Source organism: Sylvia atricapilla, chromosome 1 (assembly GCF_009819655.1).
Source record: "Sylvia atricapilla isolate bSylAtr1 chromosome 1, bSylAtr1.pri, whole genome shotgun sequence".
NCBI lineage: Eukaryota > Metazoa > Chordata > Aves > Passeriformes > Sylviidae > Sylvia > Sylvia atricapilla.
In genome coordinates, this window is record NC_089140.1 from 36,937,203 (window position 1) to 36,955,571 (window position 18,369).

At 35.6% G+C, this 18,369-nt stretch overlaps 1 protein-coding gene across 1 annotated transcript in view; it reads left to right on the top strand.

The window, feature by feature from the left end:
- The window catches only part of KCNH8 (potassium voltage-gated channel subfamily H member 8), a 176,634-nt gene that overhangs the window by 152,576 nt on the left and 5,689 nt on the right, over positions 1-18,369 (top strand). Inside the window, exons 12-15 of the mRNA XM_066318197.1 lie at positions 4,625-4,663; positions 6,401-6,756; positions 10,397-10,503; positions 11,554-11,630. Coding sequence (XP_066174294.1) covers positions 4,625-4,663; positions 6,401-6,756; positions 10,397-10,503; positions 11,554-11,630 — 579 coding nt within the window. The remainder of the gene's footprint in view (positions 1-4,624; positions 4,664-6,400; positions 6,757-10,396; positions 10,504-11,553; positions 11,631-18,369) is intronic.

Genomic DNA, 18,369 nt, shown 5'->3' on the forward strand with positions numbered 1-18,369 from the left:
CAGCTTCCAGCTGTGGAGTCCAACTGAATATTGATCCAGGGCCAATCTTGCAAATATTTATCAGCCTGTTCAAAACCTTAGAGCTGCTTGAAGTTAAGCATATAAGTTTTATTGGTTTCAAAGGTGTTAGCCTCTATTGTAGTTACTATTATATAAGTCTTTATTTGATTGTAATCAAACTGCAGGATTATTAAAAAGCTTTTTCCACTGTATCTTTTTTCTGCAGTAATCTGAAAGTTTTTCCAGAAATACAACCTGCCAGACAGTACAGTCAATGCCAGGTCTATTGTCTATTTAACAATTCCTATTTTTGTCTTCTTTTCACCTTATTGATACACTATTCTTTAAATTTTAGTTTTTGGGGTTTTTTTAATTCTTACTGGTAGGTACAGACTTACTATGAAAGATGCATTTCCAGAGCAGTTGAGACCCTAATTTCTTCTCCTGTTTTGGGGTAGGGTAGAGGTATGTAAGCATATTCAAAGTAAAAACTACTAATTATACCATTCACATTTCCCATTTATTTTTTCTTAACGTGGCACAAGTGACAGAGATGTTAGTTTTTTGTTTCTGTAGTATCTTTTTAATAAGAAATGCAGTACATCCTGTATTGCTAATGAACCAATTAAAGCGTTTTTTTAAGCATTAATGCATACAGTGATGTTAACATTAAGGTTTTAAAGGAATATATGCAAAGTAAACTTTTAACACCAAATATAAAAGCTCATGTGAAAATTTTGCATCCAAGAAAGTAGTCCTTTGCAAAAAAAATTAACTATCCAAACCTAACCTCAAGCAGCCAGTTACAGAACATTTGTACCAATTTCACAAGTTAATTACAAAGAAACAAAACATTCAGGACAGCAACTTAACAGGAGATTGCAGAGCTCATGGCAATTCACAATTACTGTGTCCCTAGGACAAAATACCAGTGACAAATCTGCTGTTCAACTTTTGCTGCTAACTCAATGCACTCTATATTGTAAGAAGGATCAGAGAATGCTGAAAACAACTGCTTCCACAAAATACTCTTTATCTGCCGATTAGCAAGGACAAGAGATAAGAATAACCCTGAGAAAAGAGAGGAACAAGCCAATGAACAATAGAAAGTCTTAAAAGGAAAAACTAAACAAGAAAAAAACAAAGGGTGTGTGGATGGCAAATTGCTCAGCATAAAACAATTATATCTAACAAGCTCTTTGTGAGTGATTGAGTCTTTTGTGATTTAGAGGACTTGTGATATTTCATTAAAAATTTCCTGATTACAGAAAACAGAGGCCTGAGCATGGGAGACATTAAGTTTTGCAGCAGTACAATAATCTCTCGTTATGTACTTGTATCTTTTCCATTACCATACAGTAAAATGGCAAAGAATAGGACATCTGGAGTGCATTCTTGGGTTTTTTTCACACATTGCCAGTGCTCCATTAGGGTTTTTCTCATTTCCAAATGCTGACTAAGAACGTTAATACTTCAGTTTGATTTCAAATCCTTTCCTGCAAATAAATTTTATCCTTTTGACTCCTCGACATAAAGAATTATTCATTTATTTTAGTTTTAAAGATTACAAGAAAATAAGTGAAATTTTGTTTCTATTTTTTGTTCCTATTTTTTGTAAAGGTAACAAGAATCAGACCAGCAAACATTCTATTTAGGTAACCAGACCAGGTAATATTCTATTTAGCCCCAGCATGCAAACTTACTGATTGGACATATAATGTATTACCCTCCAATTTAGCTGTGTCTCTATTTTTTTCTTTTCAGTGTTTTATCATTGGAATTCATCTTGAATTTTTGTACAGCTGATTACCTGGGTTGGTCACAGCTCTTGGCAGAGATTCTTTATAAATGACTACTGCCTCTTGATACTGAAAAAAATTTCAGATCACTGGCTTTCAACAGCAAACCACTAGTGTTTTCAGATGGAGAAAAACAGTCTTTCTTCTAATAAACAATGTTAAGGATTATTAAAAATTAAAAAACTGTGCATTAAGATATTAAAAATTTGGAAGATTATAGATTTGTGATTCTATACATGGAAGAATTTTATAAGAGTCTGCTTTTCGTACACGATCTATTATTGTTTTCTTGTGTAAAATTGAATTTAATAGCTGGTTTCACAAGACATAAAGAGACACCAGGGCTGAAATCAAAAATTTATTTAGATTCTTTGACAGTATTTCACATAACTCATGCTAACATCAGTCTTTCTGGTTTTTTTCTCAATGCATAGTAAGTTAAATATCTGTGCTTTTTCTTTCAGCAGTCCTTATTCTTTAAGAGCTGTACTACTTTTAAAAGGCAGGCATATGAGGTATTCAGCACACTCTTTGCATGAGGAAAAAACAGAGCATTTTATAGAAGACTACATTAGCTTGTTGCCCTAAATAAAAGGTTTTAGTGTCCTAGAAACTAGGACAACACCTCCTAATTATTTACTCTGCTACTACATTTTTACAAAGATAAAGCTATCTGAGTAATGAGGACTTTTAATTTTCTGCACTTTGCTTTGTCCAAGTTCTTGTTCCTCTTTTCTCTTTGAGACTAGGGGGAAAAGAAAGAAAGGAGGTGCTGGAACAAGTTTAGAAGCAAAATCCTTGAGAATTCTCACTGGGCACAGATTAGTTTGTTTTGCCAACTTTCAGCTACTAAGCCATAAAGCCCAGGCCCCTGTTCTATGTGCAGCACAGGCTGTGCAAAGTTACAAGCAGTATAAGTATGTTTGCAGCACATTTATACCAAAGCAATTACAGCACTCTTCACTCTGGATTTTGTGCTATGGAAATCACAGTTTATAGGTCCATAGCTAAAAATAGGTCCATATTTTAAAATATCAATATTTTTAGACTGAAAATGTCCCCAGTGGGTTAAAGAAGCTAGTCTGGGGAAACAGAAGCTGATAAGCAGCTTCTCACATCATGTGCTCTGTGTTCTTACTTACCCTTCTTCTCTGTTACACAGCCTCCTGAGAACACCCCCTCCCCTCCTTGCAAAAAAGCAGCCTGCCTTCAAAAATTCCATTACCCTTCTCTTAGGAAGGTCACAAGGCAGCAAAGGGCCGCCACTGACCCCATTTGCTGCTCAGCCAGTTTCCCCCTGCTGCAGTGACCAAGCCAGGGTAACACAGGGCAGAGAGGGATCCATGAGTGGCTGTGGCTCCTGAGCTGAGGACCAGCAGGGAAGTCCAGAAACAAGAGCACAGTGTTAGCAACGGGTCATGCAGCTAAAAAGTGATTTAACAATCTCTTAGTCTATGTTTTCAAGATGCACAGTCAGAATTAACATGTATTCAAGAGAGAAAAAAGCCAACAACAAAACAAAAAGTGAGGGAAATCTTCACCCATGTTAGGAATTACAAATAAGTCACTGCTAAAGCCTTCAGCAGGAAAACACATCCTTTCTGAGATGTTCTTTGTGAAGCTGGTGATATTTGGGATTTGCCTGCAATTTTAATTAAGTCTGCTATTTAAGATTCTTACTGTGCCTGTGCCTAGAAGCCAAGCAAACTGATGCCTCAAAATTCTGGGCACAATTTTAAACTAATATTTTAAAAATCTGTGCGAAGCAGCCCAGTAGTAGTTCCTAATTCTGACTTTAATATTTTAGCACATTTCTAGTTTCCTCATCCTGAATCTTGAAGAAGATACTGATTCTTCAGCTGACATAGATTACAATGCAACTTGTGAGATTTCAGTATCTGACACCTCATCCTCTGCTAATATCATCTAGTACTTTAGCTAACTCAGTAAGAACACAGCAGTTATTTTGTTTACATAGTCTAATTATTGCAGTTGCTCTGTTTGGCAGTTACGAGAGTGTTATTGCTACATTTAACGATACACCTGCTACTGGCTTGGCTGTTGTGCAGTAGGATTTTTGCTTATGAAAACTTAAATATTCTGTATTTGTATATTATACCACTACCAGTACCCTCACTACAAAACAATTTTCAGGTTAACCTGAAAGACTTGGAAGAAAAAAAAAGAGAATTTTAAAAACTACGCACAATTATTTTTTTCAAATCTGTGCCTAAAATTTGAATATCTGGGAGTTCTGGAGACTTTTGTTAAACAAACTGAGAAATTCAAATTACTTTCAAAAATGCCTAACTTGTACCTACATTTGGAGAAAAATAAATCGACTGATGGGTTAAGCACCTTTTGCCTTGATATTTGGGTTTAGGAGAGCTGAAAATAATTTCTCAAAAATTTACCTGGCAGACTGAAATATTTGTATAAAACCAGTATATAGGCTGTCAGAGACCTGCCCATGGTCCAGATGTGGACATTCAAATAAACAGCAGAATTTTCCCAACAGGTATTACTCAGCAATTCCAGTGGATTTTATTAGAATTAGTTACACTTGAAAGGGGCATAATGTTTTCTTCTTCTTTTTCTTTTGTTATACTTTCTGTGTAATTCAAGAAACGAAAATCCTTGCAAACCTATTTGCAAGGATTATCCTTAGTTCAGTGTTATGTCACCATTTAATTCAATACAGCCGTTTTATCATGAGTGTCTTTTCTTGTATTGACATAAATGTTTTGGTTAAGATATTAGTATCCTGTTGGAAGCCAAACCGTGCAGATGTATATATTTCCTACCTTTTTGGTTTGTTTTTTCAGGTAATATCAAAATTATCCAACAAGCCTACACTATCCCAGGTATGTTGATCACATTTTAACTATGCAAAGCTTCACTTTGAACATTCACATAATTATAATCAGAACAAAGCTTGAAAACTCCTTCCTTTCCTTCTTAAAAACAATTTCAGTTCTTTCAGAATGAGAATTTGAATAGCATCCTGCAGATAGTTCTGCCACTGCCATTTTATGAGTAACAGCTTCTGATCTTTTTTTCCCAGGTGTTAAATTCGAATATCCTCTTATAGCAACTACATTTTTGGCTACATAAATACATGGCTACCCAAGCCAATTTTTGAGTATGGGTAACACTCATTCTCTATAGAGTATAAGCAGTATCAGTGCCAGGTCCTGTACAATTTGATCATCATGACAGCCTTTGAATGACTGCTACAGTTGACAACAAGGCTTTTCTATTTTATGAAGACATGCCTTCTAACACAATTTAAAATTCTTACCTCTTCATATATACCTCAGAGGAAAAGTTCCCAGTTCACTAAATCTGTCAACATATACCAAGAGAAAAGCATACATTCAAGTATGCTGTAACACAGAGCAAAATTAAACCTATGCTGCAAAAGATTTAGACAGAGGCTAATAGGGGCTTAGAATATTTGGATAAATTCCCCAAATCTGTATTTTCACCCAGCCAATCTGACTTGGCCTGAATGTGGGAAATCTGACTATGTAGGGTTATCTGAGGTTCTCTATCTAAAGCTAACAATGCCTTAATCAAGTTTAAGAGGAGTAGCCTGTAAAAAAAAAAAAAAAAACCAAAACAAAACAAAAAAAAACCCTCTCTTTGAAAATATGAAGTTGCATTTGATTTGTTAATTTGACCTGGAACCTGAGTCTGCCTTAGGCCATTCATCTACTACCAAAATAGTAAGTTGTACCATGGGAATAAATGGAACTATTTCTGAATTAAGGTCTGATCCTGTCTATATTGGCATGTGTCGGCACTCATGATCAGGATATTTTGTTTCCAGGAAAAAAAAAAACATTGATCTCCTACATTGTGCTTTGATTAGTACATAAACTACAGAACCCAGATCTATGTTGCCTCTAAATTTTCATTGTTCCAACATCAAGCTTCTAAATTGCATTTTTTTCAAAACCAGATGTATCTCTACTTTCTGATTATTCAGTTCTGAAGCTGGAACTGTCACACTATTGGTGCATTAATGGGACTTTGAGTGAACTGAAAAGTCTGTCTACCATCCCAGCAATTACTTCAGTTACAAAACTTAAGGACATGGAGACCATTGGGTTTGAGCTGCACTGGTGTAAATGCCATCTATACATTATAAAAATTCCATATGATAATTCAAATAATACCACTTTATCAGCAGCAGATCTTTTCTGTGGACCACCAAGATTCTCATAGCATAACATTCAAGAAATAATGCCTCAGCTTAACAAAATTAACTTTCTCAAGACTAAACCCACCTTCTCAAGTGTACATATGGCAAATGGCTTGTTAAGAACTAGCCATGTTGTCTTTCTTGGTAACAAAACACATTGCAGTGAGTTTGCTGACCGTGTCACAAGTGACCTTCTGCAATTTGTTTGTATTTTTTCTTGTGTCTGCATATAGCCATAGCTGAGACTATGGATGAGCTCCAAAAGAGCTCTCTCTAACAAGAAATGAAAGCTGTGTTAAGTCTGGATTTGTTCCAGAATGAACACCAGAAAAAATGTGTTCCTGCAACATCAGGCTCTGAATTTTACACTAGTATGTATTATTTGTAATTTTAGACAGAGCTCAAGGGAAATGGAAATATAAAGAAGAGACTCTCTTCAATTGTGGAGGATGAAGATGAGGAAGAGGAGGGAGAAGAAGAAAGCAGCACCCTTTCAACAATTGACACACGAAGCACAAATAGCTCTCAGCAGAAGAAGACTACAAGCAGTAAAAGCCACCTAGGGAGAAACTTGAAGCAGTTGGCCTCAGGAACTGTGCCCTTTCATTCCCCCATCCGTGCTTGCAGCTCAAACCCCTCAAGAGCCAAACATGAAACAGAACTCCATTACTACTCCAGAAGGAAGGAGAAAAACCTTAAATTGTACCTGTCAGCACTAACCACCAGTGGCCCACCAGATCTGAGCCCAAGGTAATAGTTATGAATGGTAATTTTCTTCTCTATCATGTATTTCTTATTAAAAATATTATGATTTTCAAACTATGAGGGTTATTCTTTAATAGTTTATACTTCTTTTCATCCCACATTATTGTAGGAACCATTGCACACTATGCAGAATGTTATGACTTCAGAACTTTATTGCAAACTAAAGTATTTTCACCCATAAAAAGGGCAGTAAGAAAAAAAAAAAAAAGAGCAACTGCAAAAATGTCTATTTAAATAGTCTGGCCTTATGGAATAATTTTGTCTATAATATTAATTCTCACAATAGCACTATGAAACATTCTGAGTCCATCAGAGATAGAAAAATTTAGGAAGCAAGTAGATGAAATTATAGCATAGTCATAAACATACAAAAAAACCACTGGAATAAAGAACTTTAATGGAAAACAATTGCTGGAAAATTGTGGGAGATATTTAAAGGGTTTTTTTTCATTAGAGACAGGAAATCTGATATTGAAAATTATACAGAGCTTAGCAAATCCATTTTGCTATGTCTTTTGGCATAAAAAATCATATAAAAATTATTGAGGTATTACTAGTGTGCAATTTAATATACTTCAATTTTTATTTGTACACTACTTACAAATGATTTATGTAACTTGTTTCTAGATTGCTGTAGTGCAGTGCTGTTTTTAGGACCAGCTCTATAGAGAAACCACATACATAAATACAAGGAGATGCAGTAGTTCATCTTCCAGTTCAAGTTTTGTCTCCTATAAATTGAAGTGGTTTACATGTCCAAGCACTTGTTTTATTCATTAGAGACAGAGTGGAAGTTTCAGGAACTTGCCCTTGTAAATGTGAAATAGCCACAGCTTGAGCAATATTTGTTTAACTCTGTCAAAGCACCAGTCCCTGAGATACAATCATAAAAAGGACATGGAAGATTATCTAGAACTCTTTCCCCCTCATAACATATTTTATTGGTACAGACAAATTTCACATAGTAGCAGGATACAAAACGGTTTTAGTCTTGTCACAAAATCATAGAATTCACAGAATCATTTAGGTTGGAAAATGCCTCCAAGATCGAGTCCAGCCTTTGACGAAACATCACTATGCCAACCATAGCACTGATATTTTCTCATTTGTTTCCTAGATCTCATATGAATTTGGTTCAGTCAGCTATGAGTAAAGGTTATTATCGTTCATATAATAAGTGGTAATTCAGGGAAAAACTACTTTTTATATTTTCTGCTGAAATGTAGTCTTGCTCATTATTGCTGTGAACTTATGCAGCCAGATTTTGCCACCCAAGGCTGCAAAAGGAAGTATGAAAAAAGTATGTTAAAATATATTATTTACTGTTTCCATTCATAATTTTATAACTGCAGACTAATCCTGTTAATAGGCTGGAAAATTGGCCTAAGATGTGTGTTTTTCAGCCTTTTTTTTCCCCAGACAAAACATTTTCATATTATCCCCTAGAATGGGCTTGTATTACTAGAATATTTAAACTGACAAGTTAATACCACTTTAAAAAATAGCCTTAAGTATTTCATTGTAAGCATTAAGGAGAAAATAAGACCTTAATTAAAATCCTCCTTTATATTTGGTGTTGGCAAAGGAAGGTAAGGAAAAGCCAAGGCTGGCTGAAATATCCAGTCAGTGCTGTTCTGAGGTGTATAACCACAGTCTCTTAAGAAAATTCTGCTGTGGATGTTTTCTAGAGGAAACTAACTAGAATTTTTTACAGGTACTTTAGGTTCTTTCTTTGTGCCTCACAGTGAAAGCAAGAAAGCTCAGAGACTGGGTCAAAATTTTAAAGAGCTCTTGGTGCAAGGAACAAGAAGCTAGAATTGTAATTTCTAGAATAGAGACCCGGTCTTCCTAATTGCTTTTTTGGGTACTGCCTATGAAGTGGAAGAACACTAAAAGGAAGGAAATGTAAGTGATAATAAAGGCAGCCCTAGGAGGAGGCATTTATTTAATTGAATTTCCTCATACCCACATGAAGGAGTACACTCTAGTGCTAAGCAACTAGATGAAAGACATCATGTTTTAATTTTTTCTGACTTTTTGGCTTCTAGGAGTGGAGTTTTCCATTTTCAGGAGAAAATTCAGGGCTGTACAATAGCTGATTCAGAGAGGGATGAGGCTTGCCAATTGCCTTTGTCCCCTCACATTTTCAATTTACTAGGTTATGTAGTTCCCCAGCCAGTTCCTTGTATATGAATAAGCATATTGCACATTACATATTCCCACATAGAAGCCTGACACTCCACAACAAGGTATTTTTTGCTAATATAATTTCATTTTAGTCTGAATCTTTAAGCACTCTAAAGAATGTAGCATCTATAAATTCCAAGTCACATCTGAGAAAGCTTTCTCCTATCTGCTTTAAAGGCAGTTAAAATGCTAGCATTTTATATAATTAGAAACCTCTGCAAAAGTGATATTGGTGTTTAAAATTTGTCTTTTGAAGCAGTGAGGCCAAATGGCCAAGGTCTGAGTTACACAGGTCTTTCAAGCCAAATACATCTGTGTTGTCTGTTCTTTCTTTCTCCAGGCATTTCCAGTCAAGAAGTTTTCCCAAAAATATCATTATTAGATGAAAAGTCTAATTTCCATGATCACAAATTTATCTGCAATGACAGAGAGCCCTTTCAGATTAGTATTTAACTCATCTGTCTACTGTAAGACAATATGAAGCTTATTCCTGGACAAAACAAGAAATTGATATTTCATATCAGTCAACTGGCTGTTTCATATTTTCTTTCATTGACTCCAAAAAAGTTCTTTCTGTAGCACAATTTATTTTAACTAAGAACAGAAAATATTTGTAATTTTATATATTTTAATGCTGTGTATTGATCCCTCCAGTATTGGTTTTCTGTTCTTTGCATGCAGAACTTGATTATTATATAAAATACTACTTCCTTTTATTTTTTTTTCCTTTGGCTTTCTTGACACTGCAAATTAGAGTTAACTACTATACGTGGTTAGAAATAACTGGAAAAAATACCTTTTCTAGTAGTCAAATCCAGTTCTGTTATTAATGTAACTGTGATACTGCAGATCTGGTCTGCACATCTTCCTATATGAAATTTGCAAACAAGATTTCCCTGCCTGAGCTAGTTCATTTTAAAAAAAATTAGAATAACTATTTGCATGGAAATGACACTTTTGACTGAAGTTTACAGAGATATTTTCATAAATATATTATGTTCGGGCTTAGGCTGTGCCTGAGTAAACCTAATATAAGAGCCTGATCATGTGCAGGGAGATTTTAGCTTCACAAGAGCATAGTGAAGCCTCTCTAGGTTGTGCAGAAGAAAGAATAGCAACAGATAACTGTAGATATGAAAAGCAAATTATAGTCCATGTAGTTTTGGATTGAACTCAGAATATGCTGCAAAAGTCATGAAAACTTTGAAACTTCAGTTAATTATATTTGGCCTCACATTCCTTCCATTATCAGTAATTTTAGTTTTTAGTGACACACAAGAAGTTATGCCAATATAATAGGTTCTGCTTTTCTTTAAACTTAATGTTTTGAAAAATTTACCATTGTTTAGAAATGTTCCATTTAGTAGTAATTTTTTGCAACATAATTATTAACATGATGTTTATGAAAGTGCTTCATTACTCCAATTTTTCTCAACAGAATTGTTGATGGAATTGAGGATGGAAACCATAATGAAGAAAGCCAAACCTTTGACTTTAACTCTGATCAGCTCAGGCAGGAATCCAGGTTATCTCCTACAACTGGAGGTGAGTGTTGCCTGGGAAAATCACTTTGTAAAGGAAATAGTTTTCATACCTGCTTTTTGTTCCCCTTTATTTCTTTTATTGTCACTAGTGGCATAAATAGATTAAACATAAATTTGGACTCTCAGTACCATTTCAGTGCCACAATGGTAAAAAAAATGCAACAAGGTCCCAAAGATCATTTGTTGTTTTCCTGTTAACAGACAGTCATGATAAAACAGTTTGTGGAGGGAATTGATTTTTCATTAATTATGTTTTACCAGAAGAATTGTAGAATCTGCCTCATGCTCCCAAACCCTTGGTCATGGAAGACACTAAACAAAAGGACAAAACTGAACATAAAAACATTCCAAATACCAAACTGAAAAAAATACAAGCCATAAAAAGAAAAACAAACAAACAAACAAGCAAACAAACCTTCCTCTCCAAAAAAACAACAAACAATTTATTAAGAGCCATATGTAAATCTGGTTCTCAAAATTTTTAAAGAAATGAAGGGGTATAGGAGTATGAAGATTTTTTAAAAAGAGTTAAAACCTTGAATAACAAGGGTGTTTAAGAAGATTTAAATAGTCTACAACCTGAAAATCATGATGAAGCAATGGGACTTGTCAAGAGAGAGGTAAAAAAAAAGATTAAAGAGACAGAGGGACTGTTTCCAACATCCCCTCATTTAGAAGTGAACAGTCCCCATGTAGCTAAGTACCTTTATCTTGGGGGCAACTAGGACATATATTGCTCCTCTTAAAGCCAAGCAAGAAAATAATAATTAAAGTTTAGTCATATTTATGACTATTAAAAAGTATTGTGCTGTCATGTGGATAGCACCAGGGTTGTCATTTTCATTCTTTTCAGGTCCAGAGTGAGGAGAGCAGTATGGACTTATTAATTGGACTTCTCTCAAACATTATACAATGAACACTAAACACGATTTAATTTTCATTCTAGCCAACTTCAAAAGAGGTTTAAATTTAAAGCATTGGTTAGGTGCAAGAATAGTGTTATCGTTTCCAAGTGATTAAACTCATTTACATGGATTTGAATTATTTTCAGAGGCTGAAATTGGTGCTGCTGTGCTCGTTATCAAAGCAGAAGAGACCAAACAGCAGATCAGCAGGCTTAATAACGAGGTAACAAGATTTTTGGGGGGTTGAAGGATATTAACAATGGTTCAAGGAATGCTGGAGAAAACTCAGGAATATGACAGTTGTGTTACAAATGAGTTTACAAAACTGGCTGAGGTTTCTACATGCAGGGCAGCTTGGGGCTTTTTACTCATTTTCAGATTAATTTTCTACACAAAAACTACATAAAATTTTGTGTCACATGCTAGGGCTAAAATCAAAGTGAGGGTTTAGGATTTAGTCTCTTCTGGGTATGCCTGTATTTGTCTCATTCCTTCCATTTATTTCCCCAAGTTCCTTCTCCCAGATTTTCTTGTCTTGATGCATGTTGTGCTTTTAGAGTATTTCCTTGAAAGAAATGCAAATCCGTTCATGGCCAAATTTACATAAAATGATTCAAATCACTTCACCTGTGTTCTGCTTAGGATGAAAGAGAACTTCACCCCTTTCTGCTCACGCAGTATGACCTGAGAAATGCAGGGCCAATAGTGTTCAGTGGTGCTTTCTATTCCTCCCTTTTAATAACTTCAAACCTGTAATCGACTATCAATCCAACACTAAGAAGATGTTCAGTGGCTAAACTGTTTCATTTACGCAGTCCTGGCATTATTTTAGCTAACAAGATAAAGGAATCAGACTAACTTCACAGTTATAATGCAAGACTAAAATCTGTTCCCACCCTACTCTGTTTTTCAGTGTGGAAACATTAAATACAATTCCTTACACTTACACATGAGGAAACATTTTTAAAAGTCCCACTACACAGTTTCACTTCTTCCCTGAGACCTTTGGTTACCAGAAATGTCAAATTTTATTTTTCCTTCTTTATTGTGTACATTTAATCTAGTTATTATTTCCCACCTACAAAGTATTGTAAAGTTTGTAAACCTCTTTCATCCTTCACTTCACTTGCTTAGATAACTTAAATATCCTAAGCTAAGACTGCATGCATGGTTAGTTAGTTACTACAACTGCATCATTTCATTTGTATGTCAAACTGTAGAGTTCACACAAAAATCTCATGGCCCATTGACTATCGGTCATGAAAAACTATGGGTTTTTATAGGACTTGGTCAAAGAACTCAAGAAAAACTTCAAGATGTTCACTGACACCACCATCATGATAGAAAATTATGTTTCTTACTTACACTTCAAAGTAATGACTTTGAAACACACAAGTCATATTGATTCATCCCTTTTGAGGACAGTAATTTTTAAAAATAGGAAGAAGTATTATGTGGCTATCTGCAAGAGGCAATTGGAAAATATATCATGGTGACAGATGTTCCAAGGCAGGCATCTTGTGGATTAAATAAACATTTCAACTGGAACAGTTCTGGGACTCTCAGGCTTTTCTGATGAAAAGTGATAGATAAATAAATAAATAAATCTTGGAGCAGGGTAAAATGTAAATCAAAAAAGAAAATAACCTCCACATATTCGGGGTCATTTCTATCCAAATACAATTTTAATTTTCCTCTAATAATGCTATTTGAACAAAATGTTGTGCCACTTGTTTGTTCACATTAACATAACACCGACAGTAGGACTAGATTTAGATTTCATAGGTAATATTCTGGGCTCACATCCCTGAGACGGATGGGTATCCTCCAAGTCCTCCCATGGATCAAAATTTACACTGGAAAACCGCATGACTGAAAGGCACCTTAATTGCATATTCTGCATGTAGTCAAACATGGCCCAGCTGGAGTTTCTGAAGTGATAGTACTGAGTTGGTGCTTACCCAAATGAGCCTCTGGGTAGCCTTGCTGATCCACGGGAGCTGCTGCTTGGAGTTTTCTGTTGTTGTATTAAGCACAGAATATTTGTAGACCCAGTGCTTTCGTCATTCCATCATTTGATGATGACCAGTAATAGGAACTTATCACTGATGCTGCAGCAGACTACTAGCAGTGGTTAAAATACCAGCAGAGTCAGAAACAGTCGTCTTTTAAAGACGCGCAGTCTCCTCCTGGTAAAGCAAATACGAGAAAACAGGTCACAAGTAGCCAGCAGCAGTAAACACTGTCATTAATACATTTTCCAGTGGAGATCAGAAATCAATCAACGAATGCAAAAATAACTGCTTTCATTAAAGGCAATTGCATTACAACAGTTCACTAGTTAGCTTAGAAACATTTCATCTGTTTGTAGGGGGGAAAAAGACGTGTCTTTCCATTCAGACTTTCAATACAGTCTCTTGTTAGCAAAGCAAAAAGTTACCCCAGAGAAAAATCTACAAAATTAGCTATATCTAGTTTAGAAATAGAGCTGAGTTCTTGGCAGTATTTTATGTATATGGCATTCACTACATAATCCAAATGTCATTTCATTTACCTAAGAGAGTAACAGAACTCAGTGCCTTGGTCTCACTTCTCAGATTTGTTAACTTTAGTAGTAACACCTCTAAGGTGAGTCTCCAGAGTCAGCACAGTCGATATGAGACAATCTTGAACACAGCCCTCATAGCTGCTGTACAGCTCCATGGTTTGGCAGCTCAGCCAGTTAACCACATTTTCACTTCCTCACCTAACTTCATTGCTCATTGAGCCTGCATAAGATTCAAGCTGATATAGGAATTTTGTTTCAGGTCACTATTGCAAGGTAGAGTGGAATAGGAGTACTTTATCTCCTACCAAGTTTGTCTCTTCCACTTAGAAAAAATAATTACTGAATAAAGCAGGCATGACATTCTTTGTAGTTCAGCAACTTCATATGGCTGAACTTCAGTATGGCGGTGAGAGCTAAGGTTCAGGTTCTGGTAAAAACACAGTTATTTAAGCAATAGTTTCAAGATTAGGTTACTGGATACCTATCAGCATTGTCCATTTGCTGAACTGGGGAAAGTTTGATTCAAAGTCCTGCTCCAAACTAGGCAGTGCAAGAATTCAGGAAGAATATTCTGCCTTACAAGTCTGTGTCCTTACTTTCCAGAGATCTGTACACCTGACCTGGTCTTTCCAATGCATTTGTCTGCAAAGGCTGATCAAATGAGTGTGTCTGAACGCTGAGCATATTTTCAGAGACATCATTCACCTGATGCAACCATAGATAACTACGTAGGAGCTCACAAAGTAAAACTATTAAACCACGAAGTAGATTTTCTGAGGTATACAGATGGCCAAGACATTTAGATTAAAGGACCTGCCTATCACTGTCAATTGTCTGTATGTTAATTAGGCCTTGAACTCTCTATCATTTGAATGCCTCTGTGTGAAAAGAGCAGAGAAACACTTTTACGTTGATTTGGTTTGAAAAACCCAAACTTGAATTATTTAAAACAGACCCAGTTATTTAAAAAATACCCAATATTTAGTCATATTTTCCCCCCCCAATTACATGCACACATTCTCCATTCAAAAACACGGGTACATGATTTTGAGTTCAGATCAAAAGGCCATTTCATGCAGTGCACAAAGACAAACTCAGATTGCTTTGTCATGCCCTCTGGTTTCCTCCTATGCAACCCAGCTTCAGTGCAGCTTCCCTCAGCTTCAGAAATCTGGGAGCTTTTCCGCATTAGTAGATTCCACAATTCCAGTACTAAAACAGTATAATGAACAGAGTACTCACATTTCTCCCATTCAACCGAAAAACAAACAAACATGAGGAAATATGAATATGGTCAGGTTTTGAGCTAGATAATTGCCTTCTATTTAGCTCCACATTGGAACACTTAGTGGAAATTCAGCTATTTTTAGTTTTAGATTTTTTAAATGCAAGTACATAAAATACTCTAAGCATCTGGCACTTATGCAGAACAGAGAAAATATATTCACAGGGATATTTAACTTTCATCTAACAAAAGGAACAATCCTAAACAAATATGTTTATTTTCCAAATCATAAATTTTATACATACATTATTTTAAAATGTATTTCAAATCCAGTTGTCAAAAACCAGTCACATTCGCCTCTCAGTACAGAAAAAAAAAGCAGTTTTAATATTAAAAATATATGCAAATGATAATCAAGGCCACTAAAGAAAATCTGGTGAAGCTAATCAGGCTTTCAGTTTTACATAGGGGATATACTGTTAAAGTTCAATTTGCGACTTGAGAGTTCATATAATGAACTCACTTGACTTAGAGTAATTAAATACATGTTCTTCTTAACAAGTTCGTAACTATAGTATCACACGAGAGAAATTACTTTTGCAGCAAGGCTTTCCCAGTGATTTGGTTTGTAAAACTTCTTTCAATCAAGAAAAATGTGGCAAAAAGTGAACTAAATGACATTTATAGATGATACAAACAATTAAACAAATCTATCCATTTTGGATTTTAGCCATGTAAATTTCACATTAGAACCAAGACATAATACCAAGTATCATTTGTATGAAAAAATAAAAGCTTTCTAAACAATGCATGCAGAGTAAACATAGTTTGCCTACTGAGGTTTTTAAAAATATATCTTCTCCTTTAGCACTGATATTCATATTTCTAAAGAACTTCTGCCTTGTTTTTTGTCTCTCTAACACTTTGGTAGTTGTAGAGAAGCCTTTACAGATGACTTTTGTCCTCTTTTAATGTTAGTTTAATCGGTATTGGCTGATGAAGGTAACAAAAATAGTTGATGCTCTAAAGCTTAGATTATATTATTTTTAAGCAGAACATGTTACACATATATGGCGTAAGTCCTATATGCTGTGATGTCTCCCTTGCATATATCCTTGGTGGAAAGGCACCTGAGACAAAGGAATCAACCAAGAAGCAGCCATGTAGTATACAAATCAACTGGACACCAAAACCTGACCCCAAATTGGAATAAAAAGCATCATTACCATGACAGATGATGAAGATTATCCCATTAATCTCTAACAGGCATTTCAAAATGATCCTGTACTCATAAGATCTATTTTTCCAACATCTAAATTCAATGCCTGTGGGTATGCAAGTTCATAAGTTCACTGCTTTTTCTTTTTTGCCTAGAAGATCATAAGAAAAAGTTGATTTGTGTTCTCCTTCTAAAGTCAATTTATTCTGGAAACATGCTATTCCAGCAGATCTCAGCAAAGCAAATTCCGTTTGAGTTTCTTTGCCCATTACATTTGCTAAGAAGCTCTTCATTGGCATAATTTTCTTTTGAATTGTCTTTGGTGACATATTTGAAGTCACTGACAAAGTACACAATCTCAAGCAGCCTTAGTAGTTCCTTGTGAGGAGAACCCCCTTCTAGAGTTCAATTAAAGAAAACACACTCTTTGTGGGCACTGATTATACTCCCAGGATATACAAAGTGTCATTCAGTAGAACTCCATAGACATTTTTCTATAATACTCTGCATAGGCAGAATATTATATTCATGCCTCTGACATTTTCTTTTCAGATGTAATGCTTAACATTTATCTTTCTTGAACTTCATATCACTGATATTTAAAAGTGAACATAGATTCCATTTAGACATTAAAAGTAAACATTAAATAAAAACAGATCAGGATAAGGTGCTAAAAAGAATATCTTAAAATGTCCATGAATGACAGCAAACTATTGTTCATAAATGATTCCAGTCATGTAAGAATCCAGTTTATGGTGATTATGTCTACTTCGCACTTTCTAGTAGTTCTAGAAGAACATCAGGCAGACAGCAACATCTGAGAAGTCTTCTGACAAGATGTATATTACATCTAAAGTTTCTTCTTATAATTTAAAACAGCTTTTCCTTTAAAGAATAATATTACAGTTTTGCCATGGTTTATTCTTAAGAAATGTAATGTTGAGTCTTCTCTTTTAACTGTTCCTTTAAATGCTGATAGAAATTTTCTGTTCAATGTTTTTTCCCTATATCATATATTCTACCTCAGGCTTTCTTTCATGAGTACATATTGGCAGTTCTCCTCTCCCAGCCACCTGGGATTTCCACAATCCTCCATTTTCTCTCAATCAGTCAGTTTGTCCCTGGTAGTTTTCAAATTCCTTGAAGCAGTAATTTCCAAACCTGATTTTCTTATTGCCACCATTATGCTGACACCATCCTGATCCTTTGCCAACCTGAAGGCGGAATCCACGTCCAACAATCATAAAATCATGAAACAGCTTGTCTTGGAAGAGTCCTTAAAGATCATCTAGTTCCACGCCCCCTGCCATGGGCAGGGACACCTGCCACTAGACCAGGTTGCTCAGAGCCCCATCTAACCTGGCCTCGAGGGATGGGGCACCCACAGCTTCCCTATGAAACTGTTCCAGTGCCTCACCACACTCAGTCTAAAGAATTTCTTTCTAATATTTAAACCAAACCTACTGTCTTTCAGTTTGAAGCCATTACCTCTTGTCCTGTCATTACATGCTCTTGTTAATGATCCCTCTCCATCTTTCTTGTAGCCCCCCTTCAGGTACTGGAAGGCTTCAGTTAGGTTATTTCAAAGCCTTCTTTTTTCCAAGCTGGAAATTCCCAGTTCCTTTAGCCTTTCCTTGCAGGATAGGTGCTCCATACTTCTAGTCAACTTTCCTCTCCTACCCCTCTGCCTCCCCTCTCCTTCTCTCTCGGGGAAGACTCACTCTCAATGAAGAGCCACAATTTATTTATAAAACTGCATTTTGGGAACCCCTTTTCTAGACTGAATTTCATGGGATCCCTATTAACTTGAATGTGTTTAACTAATCTAGTCCTTTATACTCTTCTTATCTAGCCTGATCTGTTTAATAGCAATAATCTTGGTTCCTAATTTACCCAGACAAATTGGTCACTGGAACTACCAAAGAGCTGGCTAGAGAGTCAGCACACAAATTACCAAATTTCCTACTCCT